Source organism: Fukomys damarensis, unplaced genomic scaffold (assembly GCF_012274545.1).
Source record: "Fukomys damarensis isolate Sample0158 unplaced genomic scaffold, DMR_v1.0_HiC HiC_scaffold_25, whole genome shotgun sequence".
NCBI lineage: Eukaryota > Metazoa > Chordata > Mammalia > Rodentia > Bathyergidae > Fukomys > Fukomys damarensis.
In genome coordinates this window covers 5,392,315-5,415,667 of record NW_022900937.1, presented here as the reverse complement: position 1 = coordinate 5,415,667, position 23,353 = coordinate 5,392,315, and the positions used below count along the sequence as shown (strand labels likewise).

Genomic DNA, 23,353 nt, shown 5'->3' with positions numbered 1-23,353 from the left:
GCTGGCCCAAGCCGGCCCAGGGCTGAGGAGCCTGGAGGCCTGGAGCTAGCGGGAGGCGGGACCACAGGGAGCCTGGGTTGACGGAAACGCTGGGCTGGGGCGGGGCCACGCAGGGTCATGTGAGGTGTCACGCGAGGAATCACGCAAAGGTCACGCAAGGTCACATGAGGGTCACGCGAGTGGCCACGTGAGGACCACACGGGGAGTCACGCGAGGGATCATGAGGGATCCCACGAGGGGCCGTGTGAGGGATCATGTGAGGGACACATGTGGCCCGGTCCAGGGCGCTCCAACCCTGCACACCAAGGAGGCCGATGCAGGAGGGTCACGGCTCTTCTGAGAAGAGCAGTGCGCTTCTTTGTGGAGTAACCGGTGACGGTTAAATACTTTAGGCTAAGGTGTTAGGTTACTGTCTAAAACTGAGGTTTCCGCACTGGAGATAACACCGGGTCCCTGATGTCATGGAGAGGACAGTGGTGGCCAGAAACCTGGGGTCCTCCGGGAGCCCTGAAACGCTTCCTTAGATTTGCTCTTCTCACATGAAATTTCAGAATGTTAATTGGATTAGTTTTCTTGTGTTTAAAGAAAGCCAGTTAGCAAGAGCCAAAAAGAATCCATGCAGTGGTACCATTTGTAAAGATGAAAACACTCAAAATAATGTTGTGTATTATATAATTCCATACCTGAACAATAAGAGAAACACAATAGACACAGCTGTAATACATTCTATTATTTAGGATTTTAAAAATTGAGAAGTGGAAAGTACTAGGATTTGACAACTGCTGAGTGGTATAATGTAGCGGTCGAGCCGTCACAACACGAACATGCCTGAGTTGGGGAGTGAGGATTGAGGATTGAGAAAAGAAAGAACACTCACACCTGAGCGGAGACAAAGAGAAGTCTGATTTATTTCACAGAAACAGCTCCTTTTATAGGCTTGCATCAACAGGAAGCTTTTAAGGGCACACAACAACAAAAAACACCAAGTAATTGTTTTTCAAAGACCAGATTTCCTGACTCTTACAGATAACATCAGATCTTCCGCTAACGAGCTTCCTGTTATGTCAGGGTCAAAGAGTCAAAACAAGCTTAACAAAAAGTTTCCTTGAAAAGTAGCAAATGTTGATGCCTTAATTATACAGGAAGAAGTTATTTTCCAAATGTCAAACTCCAGTGGGCCATGACTGGGCCCCCACAGTATAATAGTTTACTACTTTCCTAGTTGCTTAAATTATTTCAAGAGTTCTAAAGAGTAAAATTTTTCCACTCCTGTGATTCCACTTTGTATGCATTTTCTTTGTACTTTTTCTCCCCCTTTCCTTAAACATGGATGGTCCTACAATTTGCTCTTTGCTTTTGAAACTCAACCATACACTGTGAACATTCTGAATGTTACTCAGTTTACCTTCTTTTGAATGGTTCAGTAGTATGCTATTATGAGTTTAATTTCATTTATTGAATTATTGCTTTATGGACAAACTTTGAAGATCATTTCCAATACCTTTCTAATAGAAAAAAAAAGCTGTAATAGACCAAAAGTTCATGTGCTTCATTGTGGAGATCAGATTCTCCTGCATGAATATTTTCTTTTTTGCTAGCTTCTGCCATGATGTTCTTTACTAAAGGTTGTTGGATTGATCCTCATGAACATTGTACACAATTTTCCTATCTTCCTACATCCTTCCTAGCAGTGAATTTTAAGGATATTCAATATTTTCATCAATATGAGAAGTAAAAATAATTTTGAAGATCTGTAAGCAAAGCTCAGAGTTTCCTCGCCTTCTCCTAATCTCTTGGCAAAGAGCCCTTTGAGGGTCCCAGGTTCCTCCCAAAGGGTGCAGTTGTCTTGCCTGGCTTAGGTCCTGACTTCCTTTCCAGAGGCCCCCAGTAACAGATGTTTTGGCTGAGGACAGAGGGAAAAATTTTTCTGATACAAAAGGATTTCCTTAACTTATGGGGTAAAATGACCACGTCCTTGAGTGGCTTAGCAGGTGGGTGGCTGGGAGAGATGGGGGCCTGGGGCTGCATCCCGTGTCATGGGTGCAAGAGGATGGAAAGCACGTGCATTTTGTCTTGAGTGTAGATGCTGACCTTGGAAATTTAGAGGGAAGCAGGGCGTTGCTATGCTGTGTGTGCTCTGAAATGTTCTCGCCTTCTTCCCTTTCAGTTCTCAAATACAAGAAGAACGACGAGGATGAATCGCTCAAGGACAAATTATCTAAACTAAATATCCACTCGATAAGCAAGAAATCAAAAAGAGTGACAAATCATCTAAAGATTCTGACCCGAGGAGATTCACAGGTAAATCATCTTCCTGGCCACCTACTTTTCCCCAGGGATATGGGCGTTGATGTTTTGGGGGGGGTTGTTTTGTTGTTGCCAGGGCTGTACCTACAGCCTGAGAATCAGAGGCGCTGCCTGTGCCCCTCATCCTTCTCTCTCCTGGGCAGAAATGGGGCTGGATGGATCTGACACTGTCTTGGCTCTGATGCTTCCACTGGGGATGCCCACAAAGGAGAGAAAAGGACAATGGGACCTGGGATGTAAGGACCAAGAGTCCTGGCACCACCCCACTCCATAGCCCAACAACGTCCTCCATTTTATCTCTGTTTTATTTCTTCTTTTAAACATTTTACTTGCCTTGAAGGTTCCCTTGTGTCGCGAGCCGCGACGTCGGGGACTTGCCAGCAAGCCCCCAAACCTGAGAGCGTGCGGTCAGAAAACAGGCACACAATTTATGAGCAGAGGTGTGGGCAGCACCAAAGCCGAAGCTTTATTGAGAGAGCCTACTATATATTTCTTAGCAGAATAAACAACAGAAGTGAAGCAATTCTTTACCATATATGGACATACAGCAGAATATTAGCTCATGTGATTTACCAGAAACAGACTTCTGGAAGAGAAACGAAACTTCACAAGGTCAAAGCACAAACAACATCTTCACAAGGTCACATCACAGCAACATGGCTGCGCCTAGGCAATTAGCTGACTCATCATGGCTTCCCATATCTTGATGTTCATTTTACCTTTATTTCACCTGTACAAAACAAAACAAAAACTGAAGTATTTAAATGACTGACTTCTCTCAGTGTTTTCCCTTCTTTTCCCTGCTCCCCATATGTCCATTATGTTACTGAGTAGCTGTTTTTTGTCAGCCATTTAGACTGGCTTGAACCATTTTCATCTCAACCCCTAACACATAATAGATGGGTTGGTAAAGGCTAATAAACTTTAATGTGCTTAACAAGAACTACCTGAGCAGCTTGTTGAAAGGCAGATTTGTAGGGTTCTGTCTTATTCATAAGTGCAACCTAGAAGTCTTTTTTTTTTTTTTAAAGCATTCCAGGTATTTTTTGTGCTAATAATCTTGAAGCGAGGGATCAGTGGAACAGACCTTGCAAATCACGAGACAAAAAGTTCATGGACCTGACTTGGTAATACAGGGGGCTTCTCACTGAAATTAGAAGGGAGAGTTCTTAGCATACTATACTGTCCTTACTTTTCTCCCTCATTTCCTCAGTTTCATCACTTATTGTATTAACATCTCTAAGGTTTTTAGTTTGAGGGGCACTGATTTTAAATGTTTTTTTCTATTTGCCTCACTATTTAGCTATGAGGGATCTTTCTCCATTAGGCCTTTTCAGTTCTCTGACCATTTACATAGAGGTGTCCTCTCCCTCCTTTGAATGCTTAATAAACTTACTCTGTATTCCAATGTTGGCACTGTTGACATTTGAAAATACTAGCAGAAGGTGGATAAGAATAGCAAAGCCTTTGAAGTTATCTAAACCAGGGTTTGGACCCCACCTGTGCTATTTAATAAATCTCTGCCCTGGCCCACATGGCTTAAATTCAATGTAATCACCTGTAAATTGGGAATTAAACTAGAACCTCACACATGGGATAGCTGTGAGCATTAAATGAGATTATGTAATAGAATGCACCTGATACAATGTATAAACACTCAATAATATTATCATAATTATTTTATATCATTGCTTTGTATTATCACTTAACTTGAATATTTAGACATACTACTTCCCCTGAGGATGTAAACTCCCTCATGCATGGTGTCATCATGATTTTACTTTCTTTATTTTTATAATGTTTTGGCATGAAATTTCTCGCTGGTCAGGAGACATATCCCTTCCCAGGGCTAGCCAATTCTTAGAGACAAGCAAATGGCTCGGAATGCAACTTTAATAGGCAAGCCAGCCAATCCGAAATCTACAGCCCATTCACCCCCTTCTCTAACACTTGCACACTAATTTAACATTATCTCTGCCCTAAATCATTCTAGGGCCAGGTACCAAGCAACTAGAGACCAACCCTATGTCCTGGAGCCCATGTAATCATTCCAAGTAATCCTAAACTGCTTACTCTCAGCTACTTTGTCTTTCCCAAGGAAATCCTAATAAAGGCTCTGGCCTAGACTTTCTCCTCATTCCTGTCTTGAGCTACTTGATTAAAATCTAGGGCTTCCCCTGTGAGACAAGTGATGACCCCTCCCTGAGACTGGTGAGTATAGTAGATACTTCTTTCTGAGCCTTGACCTCATTTTCTTTTGTGGCTGCACTGACTTCACCTTGCATAGGTGACTTGTGCATTCTTAGAGTACATGGCTTGTATCATGAATGCATTTGTGTCTTTGTATCCTTCGGGGCTCACTAGGTCCATTTCATAAGAAGCTGCTCTTACTAAGGTGGAACTATGATGTCTAAAGTTTAGGACATTTATGAAATAAGATCACAGATGAGAGAAAGGACAATCAGAACATTTCAACTAAGAACACTAAAAATAAAAATCAAATTGGGAATTCATTTAAGAAGAGATAGTAGTCCCTATGGACGTGTGTACATGTCATGCAAGCAATTCTCCACTCTTTGGGATTTTGCCTCTGAAGGAAGGCAGTTCTATTAAAGAACAATAGGCAGTTTCTAATTTGGGGCAGGCTTTTGTGTAAGCTGTTATAGCCTTTAAAATATTTATCACCCACTTCTTATATTTTGAACTAAAAATGAATTGTAGTTAAAATAGCCGAAGGGATATTAATTAGATTTCCACCTTAATCTTTTAGAGAATGTCCTGCCAGCAATGAAGCATTTCACTGTTAATCAGAAAATCAGCTGCATAGGCTGGACTGGAGAAGAGATAAATTTCAAATCAATCAATTTTGCTCTTGTCAGCAGCTCTAGTGAAATATTGGTAGAGTTAGAGTATAAAGCTATTGCCCAAGAGGAAGACTATTCAATTCATCATGCATGTATTGAACTCTCACGTACTAGACAGTGTGAGAGATTGGGAATGCAAAGCTGAACAGGGGTAGGTTCCGAATTCAAGCTGCTTGGCTTTTTTGAAATTTTACCATTAATATGAGTAAGTTTTCTAACCCTCTTTATTTGGGTAAAGGTCATGTATCTGTCACAAAGAGCTTTTCAAAGCACAGTTGCTAAGGTCAGGTGGCCATTCATTTCTCTCCCTAATTATAGTCCTGGTTTGTGAGCAGATGAGCTCTGTTTCACATGAGCCTTTGTGAACTCAATTTGTTTAGTGCTTTCCCCAAACATATTGCCTTCCTCTGCTTGGTTGAAGCTGGCTCATTTCCATTTTTCCTTCAAGTGCCAAGGACAATATTATAAGGCCAACACTTAGGAATGGAACACAGTGCTTTGCTCACATCCTGGCTTCCCAAACCCAGTTATGTAGGCAGAGATAGCTGCAAGGGAGTCTAGGAAATGTAGTTTTCTAGCCATCCAGCCATGCATCTGACTTAAACTAGAAGTATGGGTTCTGTCAGCAAAAGGACGATGGAGCTATTGATCTCTGCAAACCTCATAAAGCTTCTGTTTCTTTATCTGTAAAGCAGTTACAATATCTACCATAGAGGGTTGTATAACAATGAGAAAATGGAAAGAAGGGCTGGGTGCAGTGTCTGGAACATAGTGTTTAATAAATGTCAGCCATTATTTTTAAGATGAAAATGTTTAATCTTAGAAATTTACTTGAAATTTACCAGTGGAGAGAATTTCTTAACTAATCAGTGTTACAAGAGCACATTAGGAAGAATAAATTGATTTTCTATGATTTGGAGAATAGCAGTGAAGGTAAGAATTGCAAATGGGGTGACATTTGAGTGAGTCTTTGAAAATGCTTATTTTTTAAATTTAGAATTGTTTAAAGCAGAAAAAGAGTAGCTACATGTTCCAGAAAAACAACGTGAGAAAGGGCTTGGGTAAGCACTAGATCCATTTGAGTTATGAAATTAATTTCATATATATTTTAGGTGAAAGATAATACCTTTAACAAAGAAGAAAAACTATTCAGATCGTTAGAAAAAACTGTGAGGCAGTGTGTGAAGAACATCTCATTCTGTCTTCAAGACATACAGGTGGGTGAGACATGGCCTTTCAGTGTTGCTACAAGAATGCATTGATTTCCATGGTTATTATGGGAGTAGCTGTGACTGTTCATTTATATTATGATGCTCACTGTAGCAAATTTGGAACTCTGCAAACAACTTGTGAAGGAAGCCAGTAGAAGGCTTGGGCTGTACTCTGTACCCACTACCTGCTCCACAACTTTCCCTAATCTAGGCTTTTGCTCCAATAATTGCCATATGGATCATTAGCCTGTGTTCTTTGTAACAGAGATGAGTTTGTTAATACTAAATTGTACATGAGGCAGAAATTGTTGTGTGTTTGATTTTACTAGCACATCACTTTCTAGTACCTAAAATCAGTATGACAGAAACTAAATGAAACTATGAAATAATATGAAATACAAAAAGCAGATACTCTCACATGATTACATTAGAAGACAGATACACTCCCCAAAATGTCTAGTCCCTGGGGCGATTGTTCTGAGCCCGTCAGAATCACTGATACCAGCACACCAGTTGGAGTACAGCACAGTTATTTCAAGACTAATCATCTCAGGAGTTGGCTTCTCATGGCTCTGACAAGGGGTAATGGTGTCCTTAACAACATCTTGACAATGGTTGTGACTGGGACGTAGAACATTAGTAGTGTTACATGGAAATCAGCTAATAAATGGCCCCCTTCCTCTTCTGGAAGTTTTTCTCTTGGATATTTGCTTTTGAAAGTTGATGTTTGATAGAATGGCACACCAGCAGAGGATTAAGGTGACAGGTGCACTGGTTTGGGGACCACGTTCCATGTCCTGTAAGGACAAGCACCGCTGTGTTCTTGTTCATTGTCTGATACAAAGTCTGTTTTACAACTGGGTTCGCTAATCTCTTCCTCAAGTGCTGCCTTCCATGAGAACAAAATCAAAGCATAGTTGTGGCAGCCCAAGGATGGTGGGAGCCCTGTTCCTTGTGTACCTTCAGGAAGAGAAGGCCTTTGGGAAGTATTTACCGGAGAATACTGTGTTTTCACCGATCAATTCAACAAAAATGTGAGCACAGTCTCTTAAAAAGAGGGCTAAACTAACTAGAAAAAAACTGACGAAGTGAAGACGACTGAAGTTGAAAATAAGTAATCTGTAGGAATTGAATACTAAAGAATGGCCAGCGAGGGAATCTAAGGTGGATTCCTCATAAGCAGGGGACCTCAGGCAGAACACAAGAAGGATGTGAGGAGGTGGGGAGTAGACCTTTAGGAATCACCAGGTTGCATGGAATATTCATGAAATGTGTGTAGATTCTTGTTTTTCACCCATCAGGGGAAATGGAGTATTGCAATGGACAGTTCACACTGGGGGGCTATAATTGCACCGACCCCAGAGCCTGCCCTTCTGTAACGTTTCTGCTGGATTGCAGGACGCCCTGCCCTTTGCTCTGCAGAGGGTGACAGAGCTCCAGGAGATGTCACAGCACCCAGACCAGGAAGAGCTGGGCTCTGAGGAGACCCCAAGGATTGCCCCAGACCTCTGCCATGACTTTGTGAGTTAATCGTACAGCTAAATGCAAATTTAATAACGGGATTAAAAGCAGCTTTTCATTTATTCTTCTGGAATCAGAAAGAAAATGAAAGCAAATACTCAAGTCGAAATTAGGAGATTTTGATAGGGGGTTTTAAAAAATTATTTAATATTTTTAGGTAGATTAGTGGGGGTTTTGCTATAATTGAAATGTAAGGCAACCCAAGACTGCTTCTGGGGTAGTCAGTACCTGTGCAGCTTTAGAATCAAGATTTAGTTTGAGTCTGCATGAGAGAGAGTAAGGATTTGAGCTGGAAAGTGGAGTCTGTCCTATAAGAGCACAGGTCCTCTCTGGAGGTAGGACTGCTGTCAGCGCAATGCACACTGGAATGAAAAGCCTGCTTACTGAGAAAGCACTTTTACTGAGAGTTGTGTCATTTCTTTCCCATGATAAAATACTTATTTTCTAAGAGTCATGTAAAATATAGCTTGGGAACCCAAAAAACATGCTTGAATCAATAATATTTGGTTGGTAAAGTCTTCTGGGTAACACATTTTAACTCAGCACCTTGTGTTTTATAGGCATAATTACTTCATAGTCATTAAGTTCACATAGAAGACATAGTAGACTCCATCGTCTTGAAAGTGGCAGCTTTTATGCTTCCATTATTGGCATTTTGGGGTCAGAAAAGTCTTCACTGAGAGGGCCTTGGGAGGACAGTTGTCTTCTTAGTCCGCCAGGCTCAGTTTAAGTCCTTGTGACAGCCAGTGAACAGCGGAGTCTTTAAAACCCAGGAAGGAACACAGCCCCAGCCCACTAGGAAATAATTGCTTTTCTGGCACTGGGAAATGGAAAGTCAGGACCACTTCTGAAGTAAGATGATAGATCCTCACTCATCAGTGGATGGATGGATGATAAAAAGTTTTTACAATATATGTTTAGTGGGGAAAGTTTCAGTTCATTATTTAATGTTACCTTCTGGGTTTAATTACAGAAAGTTCATGTTAGAAAAGCCCTTACAGGTCTGCTCTTTAGGTTAATTCAAATTCATTACATCAATAAATACCTATTGAATACATCTGAACACATACAGATTCAAATTTCCCCATAAGGTGTCGACGTTGAACTTTACCATTGAATTTGAATTGGTTCTTGTCCAGTTCTCTGTTTTGTGACCAAAATCATGGAAAGAATTAAGTTTGTGACCTGAGGTACACTGTAGTGTGACAATATCTCCCTCAGCAAATTTGTTCCATGATTTAGCAGGAAGATGAAGGGGCCCTGCCTAAAAAACACAAGATAATTTATGAGGCTGTGAAAATAATTACCAGAAACCTCAATATAAAAGTAACAATTTATCTATAACACATATAAGTGTCTATATAACTCTCTATATAATATATATGGCTCTTTTTAAAAAATGAAATGTTAAGACCAGGCATGGTGGCACATGCCTATAATCCTAGCACTTGGGAGGATGAGGCAGGAGGATTACTGCAAGATTGAGGCTAGCCTGGGCTCCATAGTGAGTTCAAGGCCAACCCAAACTGCATAGCAAGACCCTGTCTCAAAAACAACCACCACAACAACAAACTATATTAAGAACTCAACACTTGTCTAAAGGCAGAGTAATTGTTCTTATCTAACTATGAATATACTTACACTTTTGTGTGGGACAGAATATTAAAATAGAATCTGCTTATTTGTTCCTTCCTATGTACAGGTGAATCAGTTCATGTCTATGAGTCATTGGAGACAGATGGTAGGTAGGTAGATGGGTGGATGGATGGGTAGATAGGCTAGATAGAAATTATATTAGAGTATATTTCCTGTAGAATCCAGTCAAGTCACAAACATAAAAATAAATATCAGATAGAGTAAACAGATTCTTAGTCAGGAGACTCATTAAACAATGTGCAGGTCCATATTGATTATTTCATAAACTAGACATCAAATCTAATCTGGGTTGGCTGTTGCTGGCGCCAGTAAGAGCAAGTTTCCTGTCTTCTCCATTTCCCACGAGTGTAGACAGAGTTATCGGGGCCGTGGAAGTTAGTTGATAGAGGCTGCTGCTGAGGTGTGACTTCCTGGATCACCACAGAGGCCACAGAAAAGCCCCCTTCCACCTTACCATCACCTAGACACATGACACAAGCAGAGACGATGGGTGGTAGGCAGTCAGCAAGCACAAGGCACTAGTGCATCTCAGAATGAAGTGGGAGGAAGGAGAAAGAGAAGAAATTAAATCTAGGGTGCTTGATGCTGATGTGGGGTGGATATTCATGTAAAATTTATTTCAGTGAGTCGATTTAAGATCTAGGTCCAGCCTCCCAATAACCCTTCAGTGTATTAAAGAGGAAGTTATAACCCTGGTTGTATCTGTCACAGGAGTAAAATAGCTACATTGAAAGCTCACTGTGTGTATAGGGGATGCAATTCCATTACCAGAGATAAGCCCTCCCAGCAGGCAGGGACTTGGGGTTGGTGTGGGAGGAATGGGGTGTGTCACCCTTGCATCACTTTAGATATAAGCAGATCAAGGAGTGACATGGTGAAGCATTTACAGTCTCTGAAGTCAAGGGGTGAAGCTAGTCCTCTACCTTGTGGGGCTTAGTTTGGCTCTGGATTAGAAAGCAGGGAAAGGGAAGTACTGATCCAGCCATCAGCACTGCAAAGAAAGGCAGAGTTAGGTTTTGAGAGAGAGGCTTTCACTTGTATTTTCCTCTTCTGGTCGCTCTTCCTGTTCAGTAGGAGCCTCTGGTCCCTGCACAGGCTTAGCTGACACAGAAGCAATTAGATGTGTCTTTGTTTCCTTTGCTCCCCTGGAGAGGGGCAGGTGACTGCTGGCAGCATGGATGAGCTCCCAGCTGTCCCTCTCTGTAATGGGCCTGTGTCTTCTCTCAGCAGGCTGTTCAGCTCCAGAGACACGTCCTGAACCCGCTATCTGCTCTACTGTCCTTGTTCCCAGGACCGCAGAAACTCATCCAGAAGCGTTATGACAAACTGCTGGATTACAACAGCTACCTGCAGCAGTCTGAGAGAGCAGAGTCGGACCTGGCCAAAAAGGAATACGAGGCTCTCAATGCCCAGCTTGTTGAGGAGCTGCAGGCCTTCAACCAGGCGGCTCAGACCATTCTGATGAACTGTCTGTGCAGCTTCGTCAGCCTCCTCAGGGACTTGATGCTCGAGGCCCAGCAGGGCTACGCCACCATCCTGCCAGTGAGCACATGTGGGGCCCCGGCCACCTGACCAGGTGTCCTGTGGGGCACAGGGTGCATGGTGCAGCCTGTATGTGTGTGTGTCATTTCAGTAGAGCAGACACCTGGTGCTCTGCTCTGGGACCCCATTTTGAGTTGTAGAACTCTTAAAGGTGCCTTTAGTTGCATTTGAAATTAGCTAGAAATCTCTCACATTGCAGTCTATAGAACAAGAGCAAAGAAATTCTTTGTTTTTGAGAAATCGCTAATGTGCTGTAGTGAAAAGCACTCTGGAGAAGTGTAGCCCCATTAAGATGACTTCATCCTATATATGTGCTATATATAATAAGCTTTTTGTTTTGAAATACTGTAGCTTTGCATTCACATGCAGTTGTAAGAAGTAACATAGAACTCCTGGATGCCTTTTTAGTTTTCCCCCATGGTGACATGTTTCAGAAAGAAAAAACAAAAAAACGAGAAAAAAAGAAAAAATTTCTTTTCAAGGAGCAAAGACAAACTGGATTGTATAAGTGAAACAAATTAGCATGTACCTTAAAATATTTTTGAAGCAGTATACTTCAGATCTGGGACTGTGATGCCTCCTGGTTTGCTTTTGTTACCCAGGATTGCTTTTGTTATTCAAGGTCTCTGGATCCACATGAATTGTGAGATTCTTTTCTCTAGATCTGTGAGAAATTCTGCATTTTGACAAGGATTGCATTAAATCTTTACATCAGTTCTCCAAGTATAGCCATTTTGATCATATTGGATCTTCTTATCTTTCCACTTTTTCTTGTGGTCTTTGGTTTCCTTTTTCAGAGTGATGTGACTATCACTATAGAGATCCTTTGCTCCCTTGGATACCTTGATTCCTAAATATTTAATATTTTTTGATGCTATTGTAAATAGCACCATTTTCCTAATTTCTTTCTCATTGAGTTCATTAGTAGTGTATAGGAACGCTATTGGTTTTTGTGTGTTGATCTTGTATCCTGATACACTGCTAAATTTATTCTAGGAGTATTTTGGTTATTCTAGGAGTATTTTCATATAAATTTTAGAGACTTGTAAGTCAAGGATCATATCTTCTACAAATAATGGTACTTTGACTTCCTCCTTTCTAAACATAACACTTTTATTTCTTTTTCTAGCTTGATTTCTCCATATAATATTTCAAGTACTATGTTGAACAGAAATGGTGATAGTGGACATCTTTGTCTTGTTACTGATTTTAGAGGGAAATATTTCAGTTTTTCCCTAATTAAAATGATATTGGCAGTGGTTTGGTAATGAATGGCTTTTATCAGATTGAGATAAGGTCCTTCTGTACCTTTTTTCTTCAGGGTATTTATCATGAACAGACACTGATTTTTGTCAGAGTTTTTCTCTGTATCTATTGATGTTTGTTCCTGTATCTTTTTGTGTGATAGCTTACATATATTCATGTGCATATGTTGAACCATCCTTTCATTCCTGGGATGAAGCCTACTTGGTGTTGTGTGACCTTTATGGTGTTTTACTGCATTCTGTTTGCCTTTATCTTGTGATGATTTTTTGCATCTGTATTCATCATGGAGATTGACTTGTAGTTTATTTGGCTGGATTCTTGTCTGGTTTGGGGATCATTGTAATGCTAGCTTCAAGTATGATTTTGAGACTACTACTTCACTCTTGATTTTCTTCAAGAGTTTAAGAAGTATTGGTATTAGATCTTCCCTGAAGCTCTTGTAGAATTTGGCAGTGAAGCAATCCATAAGGTCTTGGGCTTTTCTTAGTTCTACTAAGAAAGGTTTTTTATTGCTGCTGCAATTTCATTACCGATAATTAGATTAAGATATTTAAATATTCTTATTTATTTTTGGTAGTTCATACATGTCTAGGAATCCCTTCCTTTCTTCTAGTTTGTTTGTTTTTGCAAACATATCTTCAGAATCCTGCTTTCATTTATTTGGACATGTACCCAATAGTGGGATTGCTGGATTATGTGGTAGATTTTTTCTAATTTTCCATAGAACCCAAAGGTCTGTATTTAATTTTCATTTTTATAACAGTTATGCACATAGTTGACTTAAAGATTTAGGTTGGTTATTTACATTTATTAGATTGGATCAAGAAGTTGTCCTTTAATCTCTTTACTCAATTTCCTCCTCAGGGACAACTTCTTTTAAGTTCTTGTAGGTGATTCTTCATATTTTAAAATTAGACACTTATGTTGCCATGTTACTAATTTTCAGTTATAGAATGATACATTCTATTTTGAAAAATTAGGGTTTAGTTTTCTTTTCTGTACCCCCATAACATATATATATGTACACATACATATATGTTCACATTTTATTTATATATACTGTGGCGGCCCAGCCGTCACATCACAAACATGCCTGAGTTGGGGAGCCAGGACTGAGAAAGGAAAGAACACTCAAGCCTGAGTGGAGACCAAGAGAAGTCTGATTTATTTCACCAGAACAGCTCCTTTTAAAGGCTCACATCAGCAAGAAGCTTTTAAGGGCACACAACAACAGGAAACACCAAGCAATTTTTTTTATCTTTATGTAAAGACTGGATTTCCTGACTCTTACAGATAACATCAGATCTTTGGCTAACGAGTTCCTGTTATCCCAGGGTCAAAGAACAAAGCAAGTTTAACAAACAAGTGTCCTTGAAAAGTAACAAATGTTGCATAGATTGTGTCAATGCCTTAATTGTACAGGAAGAAGCTATTTTCCAAATGTCAAACTCCAGTGGGCCATGACTGGGCCCCCCACAATATATATATAGGCATATGTTTTTATCCCCTTTCAATTACAGTGATATCATAAATTAGGTTGTGTTCATACTCAGTGTTTAAAATTGCTGTGTTTCAGTCATGATAACAGCAGGAAATATACAACACCCTTAAAATGGGCATTTAGAGAAAAACTGCTTATAAAAATGGGAGTGGAAGGGTGCTTATGGAGATGCACAGACAGGTATGGAGGCAGAGACCACAGAGAAGCTGGATGGCTGTGCTGTTCAGTCCGTATGACAGAAAGAGACTCAGGAAATAAATATCCTCATCTCATTTTCCTCCCTCATTCTGATTTCCCGTGGGTTCTCCTCATTGACTGAACCCATCTGGAGGCCAGAGAGCAGAGAGGCTGTTGCCACATTTCATTCTGTCAGACTCCTGGAGCACTGATCAGGGTGGGGAAGGAAGGAGCGTAAATGTGAAGAAACAGACCGAGGTCAGCGCGCAAAGGGAGTGCCGGCTGGACTTCAGCTGCACAGAGCACTTCACTACAGCTGCCTTTTCTTCCGTTGGCAGCTTTTGTTTTCTCTGAAATCAGTAACATGTTTTTCTTTCAGCAGTTACTCATTTTCTCTTTGCCTCACTCTGTCCATGGGTTGACTAAATCATTTCTTAAGACTCCCAGATGCATGAGGTATTCTCTCAGTTGTGGCATCTGACAGAGATCTCTCCTGGAGCTGTCTGACCTGCTCCAGTCCAAAGCAGTTACCCTTTCATCTGCTCACCAGGGGCCATCCAGGACCACACCTCATCCTCATCCTGGAAATCCCTTTACCTCTCTTCTGTGTGGGATCTTTTTTTTTTTTTAACTTCTTTATAGCTTTATGCCTTTTTGTGGGGAGGAGCATATTTTTGAGTTGTTCCCTGAGAAAGAATGATTGGGGATAAATATTTTTGACAATTTAAGTATCAGAGAAGGTCTTTCTCCTGTCATCACAATCTATAGTTTGGCTGGGTGTAAAGGTTGTTCTATCTGAATTTGAAAGTATTCCATTGTTCTGTTGTATTCTAGATTCCAAAGTTGGTGTTGAGAACTCTAAAATCCATTCTGATTTTTTATTTGTTGTATGTACTTCTCATCAAACATTCCTGGAAACTCAGGATTTGTCTTTGTTTCCATTGGTGTGAAATTTGAGGTGTACTGGTATGTTGAACACTTGGTGGGGTTCTTTTGATCGAAAATTTATATCTTTCACTTCTAAAAATGTGCTTACATATTTAATTGATGATTTTTCTCCTCCTTTGTTCTCTTTTTGAACCTGCTGGGTTGTTCCTAAATTTTATTATCTTTGCCCACTTATTTTCTCTCTTTATCACTTTGCTACACTTCCTATCAAATTTTTCTACTTTACTTTTTATAACTCATCTGTTGTTTCTTTTTATTTCTGCTCATAACATCTTAATATTCAAAGTTTCTTTTTGTTTTCTTAAAATTAAGACAAACTTCTTTTGCTTTTATCAGGGTCCCTCATGTTAGAGGCAAACCTAAGTTGTGTAATGTTCTTGTTCAGCTTGAATATGTAGGACATGGTAAGAGATGGAAACCCTAAGTTTTGCTACTGTATAGAGTGATCTGGCTGCCATTCCATCTGGGAACCACAATCATAGCATCTCTAGGTCTCAGGCTGGTGAGAATATCCAGAGATGACCGTGAGGTTGGTGTTAGGATGAAAATGGAACAGGGGGCTCTAAAGATGCCCCCCATTATTCCGGGTCTTTTTATATAGTGTTTGCACTGCAGCTAGACTACTACTTGGTCTTTTTTAGGACTAATGTTGAAAGTCAAATGGTATCATTTCCATCTGTCCTGTCCAACATTATATTAATTGCAGCTATCAAAAAGGTCTGTCCAGGGGGTATGGGGTGTGGCTTAGTTGGTGGGCTCTCATTCTTTCCCAAGCATTGCAAACAAAACACATCACAAAACAACCACCACCTAGTTTTGAGAATTAAGCACATAGGCTTCACCTCTTGTGAGAAGCACATCAAAGAAAACTGCTAATTTAACACTAATGCAGATTCTTCATTGGTGCTTCTTACTTTGGGTTTTTTCCCTTCCTATCACATTACCCTACCATGTGAGAAGTCCCTACTGCTATTAATACCTGAGCCTTTTTTCCAATACTTTATAATTAATTTGTCTCTTTTGTTCTTTTTTTAAGCTTGAAACTTTAAAAAATTCCTATCATTCCAGAAAGACCATCTTTATGGAAAGTTTTAGAGTTGCCCTAGTTTTTCAGTTAGAACTAACTTATAGGTTCTCACATGTTCATGCAGCTCTAGAACATTTAATGCCTAACATGGTTGCCTGTTTGTCTAAAAACTGTTATCTATCATAGGTGCCACGGTTGGTTTCAAGCCTGTGTGAGATTCAGAATCAAATACTAGTAAAAGTTCAAAATCTGAATTTTGTAAAGGAGAACAGTGCCACCTTTATTGAGAGGAAACTTAGTTTTGAAAAGAAGAAGTCTGTACAGACTCAGGTGAGTTTAGCAGCATGCATGAAAGGGTAAGACCTTTTCATTGTCTTGATCATAATATCAAAATATAGTATTTTTTCTATCATTTAATTCTAACATCTTATAATTTATTTATGCTTAAAATGTCTGCTCTGTTTCTTCCCTCTCTACTGTGAATGCCATGAAATTGCTGGTTTGTGATTCTGTTTTATGCATGATTTGTCCCTAAATTGTCTCAAATGCTGCTTGATTCAAGGTAGACCCTTTGCAAATATTTGTTGACTGGGACTTTATAGGGATAAATCACATGTCCAAGCCTTTTATTTTAAAGATAACACATGTCAGGAGATAAAGTGGTTCTCCCAGTCACTCAGCACCTCTTGACTCCTGCCGAATTTCCTGATATTGCCCATGAAAAGATGTGCTACTTACCAAATCAAATATTATTTATAAAGTGTTAAATTTTGAAGGAATTATCCACAAAACACCAAAGAGTTAAAATGATGTTCACCATCAGGAAGGATTAGAACCTCTGCCTTTTACTCACAGTTGAGTTTTCTCTTTTTTGCAACATTGCCCTCGTGTGCTTACTAGAGAATTTTGCACTGAATAACTCCATAATTTTCCAGTAATAGCCTGATTTAAGCCTCCATGCTGAAATAAATCTAAATGAATGTATAGCTTCTACATTACAAAAAAAGCTCAGGGGAGAAATATTTACCAACTTAATGAAGATTTTATTATTACATCCCTGCAAACCAAAGCTTCTTCCTTTTCCCAGCCAGAAGTGCCTCGACAGACCGACACTCACCGCTCCCAACTCCTGTCCACATACAGTGCGGAGGGGCTCTACCAAGCTAAGCGCAAGTGCAATGCTACCCAGGAGTATGACATCAATCTTCTAGAGGGGGAGTTAGTGGCTGTGGTGGAGCAGAAGGATCCCCTAGGGAGTACAAGCAGGTGGCTTGTTGATACCGGAAGTAAGTTTTCCCCCAGACTACCACTCCCCTTCAGGCGGAGATTTTCCTAGAGGCCTCTGGGTGCTTGTCTGAGTATCCAGTTTGTGAAAAGGATACACATGACCCTGCTGCTGCTTTTTCTTTTTTAATTTCCTCCCCAGTTGTTAAAGGATATGTATATTCCTCCTTCCTGAGACCCTACAATCCAGCAAAAGCACAGAAGGCAGAAACGGAGAATAGGCTCTGTGATGAAGATTTTGACAACATCAGCTTCTTTGTGTGTTCGAGGCCAGGGAGTGACAGTGTCACGGGCACCCCAGAAGGCAGCATCAGTGACAGCAGCTCGTCGCTGAGTGGCACTTGTGGGAAGTTTGAAACAAAGGGCTCCGATATTGACAGTTTCCAAGAGGTAGATGAACAGGTAAGAATTGAACCTTGATGTAAAAATACTTGGCTGTTTAAATCAGGGAAGAATCTCTAACTGTACTGCTCTGTTTAACCTTAAGACTTAATGGAAAACTGCCAATTTTCTGTGTAGTCATTTAGATGCTTTTCCCCTAAGTCAGAACATCAGGTTCAGCCTGCAGTGGCTTAACTGGATGACACTGGGGCTACCATCTTTCCTCATCTCACTCTCCTGTGTGAAGGCTTCTTTTGCTTTCCTCCAGGATTGCAAAAGCAGGTGGCTAAAGGTCATTTTTGACTGTAACCTAATCTTAGAGATGGTTCTAGGGGACTCTGACAAGGACTAGTAGATGAGAAGTCCCATTTCTAGCTGGTCAAATGAATATGACTTCCTATCTAATCATTTTTTTTGTCCATCAAATATAATGGTACAGTCTATGTTGCATAACATATTATGAATTACATAACAAATTAGTACAAATTTAGTAGGTCAAAATGGTATAAACTTGGTATTCATGGTCGAGGCCAAGCTTGGCTTAGCTGGACTCCCTGCTCAGGGTCTCCAGCTATGATCTCACTGTTGGCTGAGTTATGTTTCTTTCTGAAACCTGGGTTCTCCTCCAAGTTCATGGGTGTTGACAGAATTCAGTTTCCTCTTCTTGAAGCGCCAAGGTCTAGTTTTCTTGCTGGCGATCATCTGGAGCAGCAACCGAGGGCCATTCTCAGACCTCTGCGTGTGACTGTCTATGCTTTATACAGCAAGGTGTTTGTTTCTTCAGGGTCAGTGGCGAGCACCTCTTCAGCTTCAGATCTCTTCCTTCCAGTAAGATCTGAACACACCTGCCTTTAAAGGTGATTTCTGATCGCACAGTTTCTGGTGCAGGATGACTTCCCCTTTAATATCACAAAGTGAGTTTCTTAATACAGCATGTTATATTTTTTAAAGTAGATGCTGTGCAGAACTGTGTTGAATTCATGGAACATTGTATATAAAGTGAGCCAGAACTTTACTGAGTGCAAAGAAGCTACCAATAAGTATAGTAAATTTAGTAAATTCCCCCCAAAAGGAAAGAGTATTAGAAGACTATGGTTCATTTATTAACATTTTAATTAATGCATCTAGACTAACACATGCACACTTTGAATATTAAAAATATAGCCTAAGAATATTAAAATATTGAAAACAGTGAGAAACATTTCAGATCCTAAATCCATGATTTACTTCCAATTTGAGTGCATAACGTATGCCTCCATCTAACATAAGTTATATAAAAACAAACATTCTCATTCTAAATAAATTTTGGGCCATGATCACCTAAAGTATTAAAAGTGTGTGTTATAATTTCGTATTTTAAATTTATGATTTCTTATGTGATACAAGACAACCTCCTGCACATTATCTAAGCCTGAAAGTCTAATGCTCAAAACGTAAACTATAATTTCATACCAAATAGAAATACAGAAGGAAGATTTTATATTTCCTTTGAGTGAATTTGTGCCAAAGTGAAAGACTGACACAAACACTTAAAAGGTGGTATATTAGAAGCTAATCCACCTTGCTGAGAAATTTATTGCTTCATTGGCAAAGCATATATATTATTTATAAGAATTACAAAAGATAGTGACTGCTAATACAGATTCTTACATCTTATTTCAAGAGCTGGTACAGAATGTCACAATTTTAGATGCTTCTGTAAGCCTCATTCTCCACTCAGCTCTTGCAAATCTAACCTATTTTTACTTTCCAAACAATAAAACAAAAAGAGCAACTTTATAGTAGAAACTCTCATCCCTTTTCAAAAGCAAACACTCTGCATATCCTTGAACAAGAATTTGGTTCCTGTAGCATTATGAGAACTGTACCAAGCACAGGATCTGGAGCTAGAAGATATGAGTCCTAGCAGCATTAATTAGCTGTTTGATTAAGGGTGTGTATATTTCTCCTCAAAGTTTCCACTCACAGGGCCGTTGAGGGGAAAGCACATGTGATAGGTAAGCTCTCTTGAGCTCTGTGAACACATGTTATTATTGCTGCCGTTCCACCACTTGTCACTGAAGAACTTAGAGCATACTCCTTTTGGTTCTCTTCTTGACTTTTATCACAAAATAACCCATGTCTATAATCGCCCTTACACATGTCTTATGTGATACAAGACAACCGCCTGCATATTATCTGAGCCTGAACGTCTAATTCAAGTCAAATCAACAAATATTTGAATCCCCACTGTGCAGCATGAGGTGAAGAAGAGTTTACAAGTGTGCCTCTGCTGATTCCGGCTGCTGCTGTAACAACATACCATACACAGGGTGGCTGATATCAAGAGGAATTTCTTCCAGATGTGGAGGCTGCAGGTCCCTGGCAGTGTGGGCATCTGGAGGGGGTCCCTTTTCTGGTTCATCTGGCACCTTCTTTCCAGGGCCTCACCTGGTAGAAAGGATAAGTATTCTCTCGTGGCCCCCTTTTATGCAGGAGCTATCCCATCTGTTAAGGCTCTGCCCTCGAGACCTCATTACCTCCCCAAGGCCCTACCCTCAATACTGCCACCTTGGGGATTAGAGTTCCCACCCATAAGTTCTGGAGAGGAATCATTCAGGCCATAGCACTACAGTTCCTCATCTGGAGGAGCAGCTCCTGCTAATTGCTAAGACTATACCAGTCAGTGGAATAGGTATTTATCAAAAGTTAAATAACAGTTCCAGATTTAAATAACAACGTAAACTATCACATAGTCCCCTCACAGTACCCAGGCTCTTTTCCTGTCTGGTATAGTCATTGTATTTACCATAGTTCCCTTTGACTTTCGGCCCTCAATTTTGAAAGCTAATCTGCTTGCCTTTTCCTGATACTGTTGGTGATCGAACTCAGGACCTTGCACTCGCGAGGGAGGCGTGTTGCCACTGAGCTAAATCCCCGGCTCCTGTATACTGTTTTCATCTCTGTCCTTTTGAATGTGACGTATCCACCTCCTTGTTAATTTTATCATTTATGAAGGTTCCTTTCAGAATCCAGCTCATACCTAGCAGTGAGTCATCCACATGTAGAAAGTTTTGTTACTGGTAGTGGCAGAGTTTTGGTATGGTGTGTTATTTTGTTGACAGTTATTATTTGCCTGAGGTGAAAGCTGCCTGGTGAAGTAATATCTGGCTCTATAGTATCTTTTACTTCATAAAGTTTGATGAAATAAATGTATAAATGTTGATAGCCAATTGCTCACTTTGATACTATAACTAAACATTTTTATCATCAGTCTTGCGATCTTACTGACAGATGTGCTGAGACTTATTTTAGAGCTTCTATCCACCTAAAAATTACAAAGTAGTCTGTTGAGGTTACAAAAAAATTATTTTAATTGAACTGTGTTTTATTATTTTGTTCTGGGTCACTACAAATCATTTAACAATTATACATTTAATACAATGTTGTTATAAAGCTGGAAAGTGACAAAACGAAGAAGCAACAATGAAAATCGTCTCTCATCCCACCATTCAAAGACATTAGATAGCATTTTAGGCATACATTGTTCATCTAATTTTACATTTTTTTGCTTAGTATTTCATCATAAGTACTTTCCAAGTTACTAATATCAGGAAAACGATTTTAATGGCTACACATTTCCTTAATGTGAGGGTCCAGAATTTATTCCCCACTTTTGCTAAAACTGTAGTGTATCCCCGCACCCCTCCCAGTTTTTACCTTACATGAAGAGAATTGTCACAAACTATTATGCAAAATATCTGCCAATTTCTTCTATTTCAACAGAAGAGATTCTTAGAGATACTGATTCAAAAGGAATTAACATCAAAATATCTTAATAGAAACTGCCAAGTTGCCTTTAAGCATGGACAATTTCAACTCCCAACAGAGTAAGAATGCGTTGTTCCTCCGTAATCATCTGGGTCATGTTCTCACAAATAAATCCAACAGAAATAGCTTGGTAGGATGAATTAGATAAAATATGAAAACTTTGGCACTGCATGTGAATGCTTGGAAACCTTTACTATGCTCCTCTGAGTTTTGGGTTCTGGATCCAAATAATGTCATTTGCTTCCTTGTCTAGATTTTCTATGCAGTTCACGCTTTCCAAGCACGAAGTAACTATGAACTGAGCCTTCAGGAATACCAGAGAGTCCATATCCTTAGATTCTGCGATCTGAGTGGCAATAAAGAGTGGTGGCTAGCCGAAGCTCATGGGCAACAGGGGTACGTGCCAGCTAACTACCTTGGGAAGATGACTTATGCGTAAGAGAAGCCTGAGGCCTTTATTTCCTGGCAAGTTGCTGACGACCTCACAGGCCTGACATTCTGAAACTCCCGACCAGAAAGCAAGAAACTTCCAAACTACATGAGGTGATACTGTATCAGGTTTTTTGTTTTTCGTTTTTTGGTACCAGGGATAGAACTCAGGACCTTGCACTTGTGAGGCAGGCAGCAGAACCACTGAGCTAAATCCCCAGTCCTGTTTTAGGCTTGAAGGAACACCATTCTGCGTAATAGGGTTATTTCCCAAATGTATTATAAATACTAAACTAACACACAGAGCAAAGCCAACACTGCAGGCTCCAACAGGAAACTACTTAAAAGTGTAGAGATCTTTTGAAAGAGTGAATGTTCTTTTATTGTCATGAAAGACTGGGTGTCAGAATAAGGTTTTTCAGTTTACTATAAAAAAATTTCTTACTATATTGTCTTTGATTTTCACTTGCACGTAAATGTAGGGTTATATTCATACATCACGCAGTGTGTACTTGTGTGTCGTATAGATCATACACATATATCTGTGTACCAGAGCATCTACTAAATACACATAAGAGTAGGCATTGACAGTCAGCTAGAAGTCTTTGATGTGGAGCTTCTTTAAAATAAGCTGTGAAGCAAAGAAAAAAAGTGACATGATGCTATCTAACACTGACAGAGGGCACGACATGACAGACCCCACTTTGAGCACTTTATATGTATTGTAGTCATATTTAATGCAACCCACAGCCCAGAAAGATGGAGCAACTCTGCCTGACTCACACTGCTAATAAGTGGTAGGGCTGGGACGCAAGTCCAGGTGTTCCCTGGGTCCACGCTCCTGGCCGGGCCCTTTGCTTGTCCAGGCCTGCACACATGTGTCACCTGCAAAGCACTTACGTGCAGATCATGGGCTGAAGTGGACCATTTATTTTACTCATGCCCATCTTAACTCAGTATTTTTCAAAATTAAAGGCTTTCAGGACTTCCATTTTAGCCTAGAAAGAAACAAATATTTAAGTTTCAACCATTTGGAAAATATAATTATTTAAAAACTATGATACATGGTTGCTAGTGACACGTAAACGAGGATCTGTCTTTGGCTCCCCCATCACTGGGATGATGAATGGGGAGTGTGTGTTCTGTGTTCTGAGCCAGTTGCTCACTTGGACCAAGGCGAGGCCTTTGGGACAACGTCTGCTGTCACATGATGTCCCAGGACACTGACCTCTGATTTCAGGCATATTTTCTCAGGACACTTTATTGAACTCAAAATGGTTTTCTGCCACAGAAAAGATTAAATTAAAATTGACTCTAGTGGTTTCTTTTCAAATTAATGTGGACTTTCATTGTCCACATAATGGCTAATACGGCATTAAATTTTAAATGTCATTCTATTTGATCCTATTATGAATGATGCTATATATAT

The 23,353-nt window shown here is 40.0% G+C and overlaps 1 protein-coding gene across 1 annotated transcript in view; it reads left to right on the top strand.

Moving 5' to 3' along the window:
* The window catches only part of Arhgef38 (Rho guanine nucleotide exchange factor 38), a 109,969-nt gene extending 86,616 nt beyond the window's left edge, over positions 1–23,353 (top strand). The window contains exons 7-15 of the mRNA XM_010641607.3: positions 284–372; positions 2,168–2,301; positions 6,284–6,388; positions 7,781–7,903; positions 10,790–11,101; positions 16,207–16,350; positions 17,108–17,306; positions 17,447–17,706; positions 21,749–23,353. Of these exons, the coding sequence (XP_010639909.1) occupies positions 284–372; positions 2,168–2,301; positions 6,284–6,388; positions 7,781–7,903; positions 10,790–11,101; positions 16,207–16,350; positions 17,108–17,306; positions 17,447–17,706; positions 21,749–21,934 (1,552 nt within the window). The 3' untranslated portion in view covers positions 21,935–23,353. The remainder of the gene's footprint in view (positions 1–283; positions 373–2,167; positions 2,302–6,283; positions 6,389–7,780; positions 7,904–10,789; positions 11,102–16,206; positions 16,351–17,107; positions 17,307–17,446; positions 17,707–21,748) is intronic.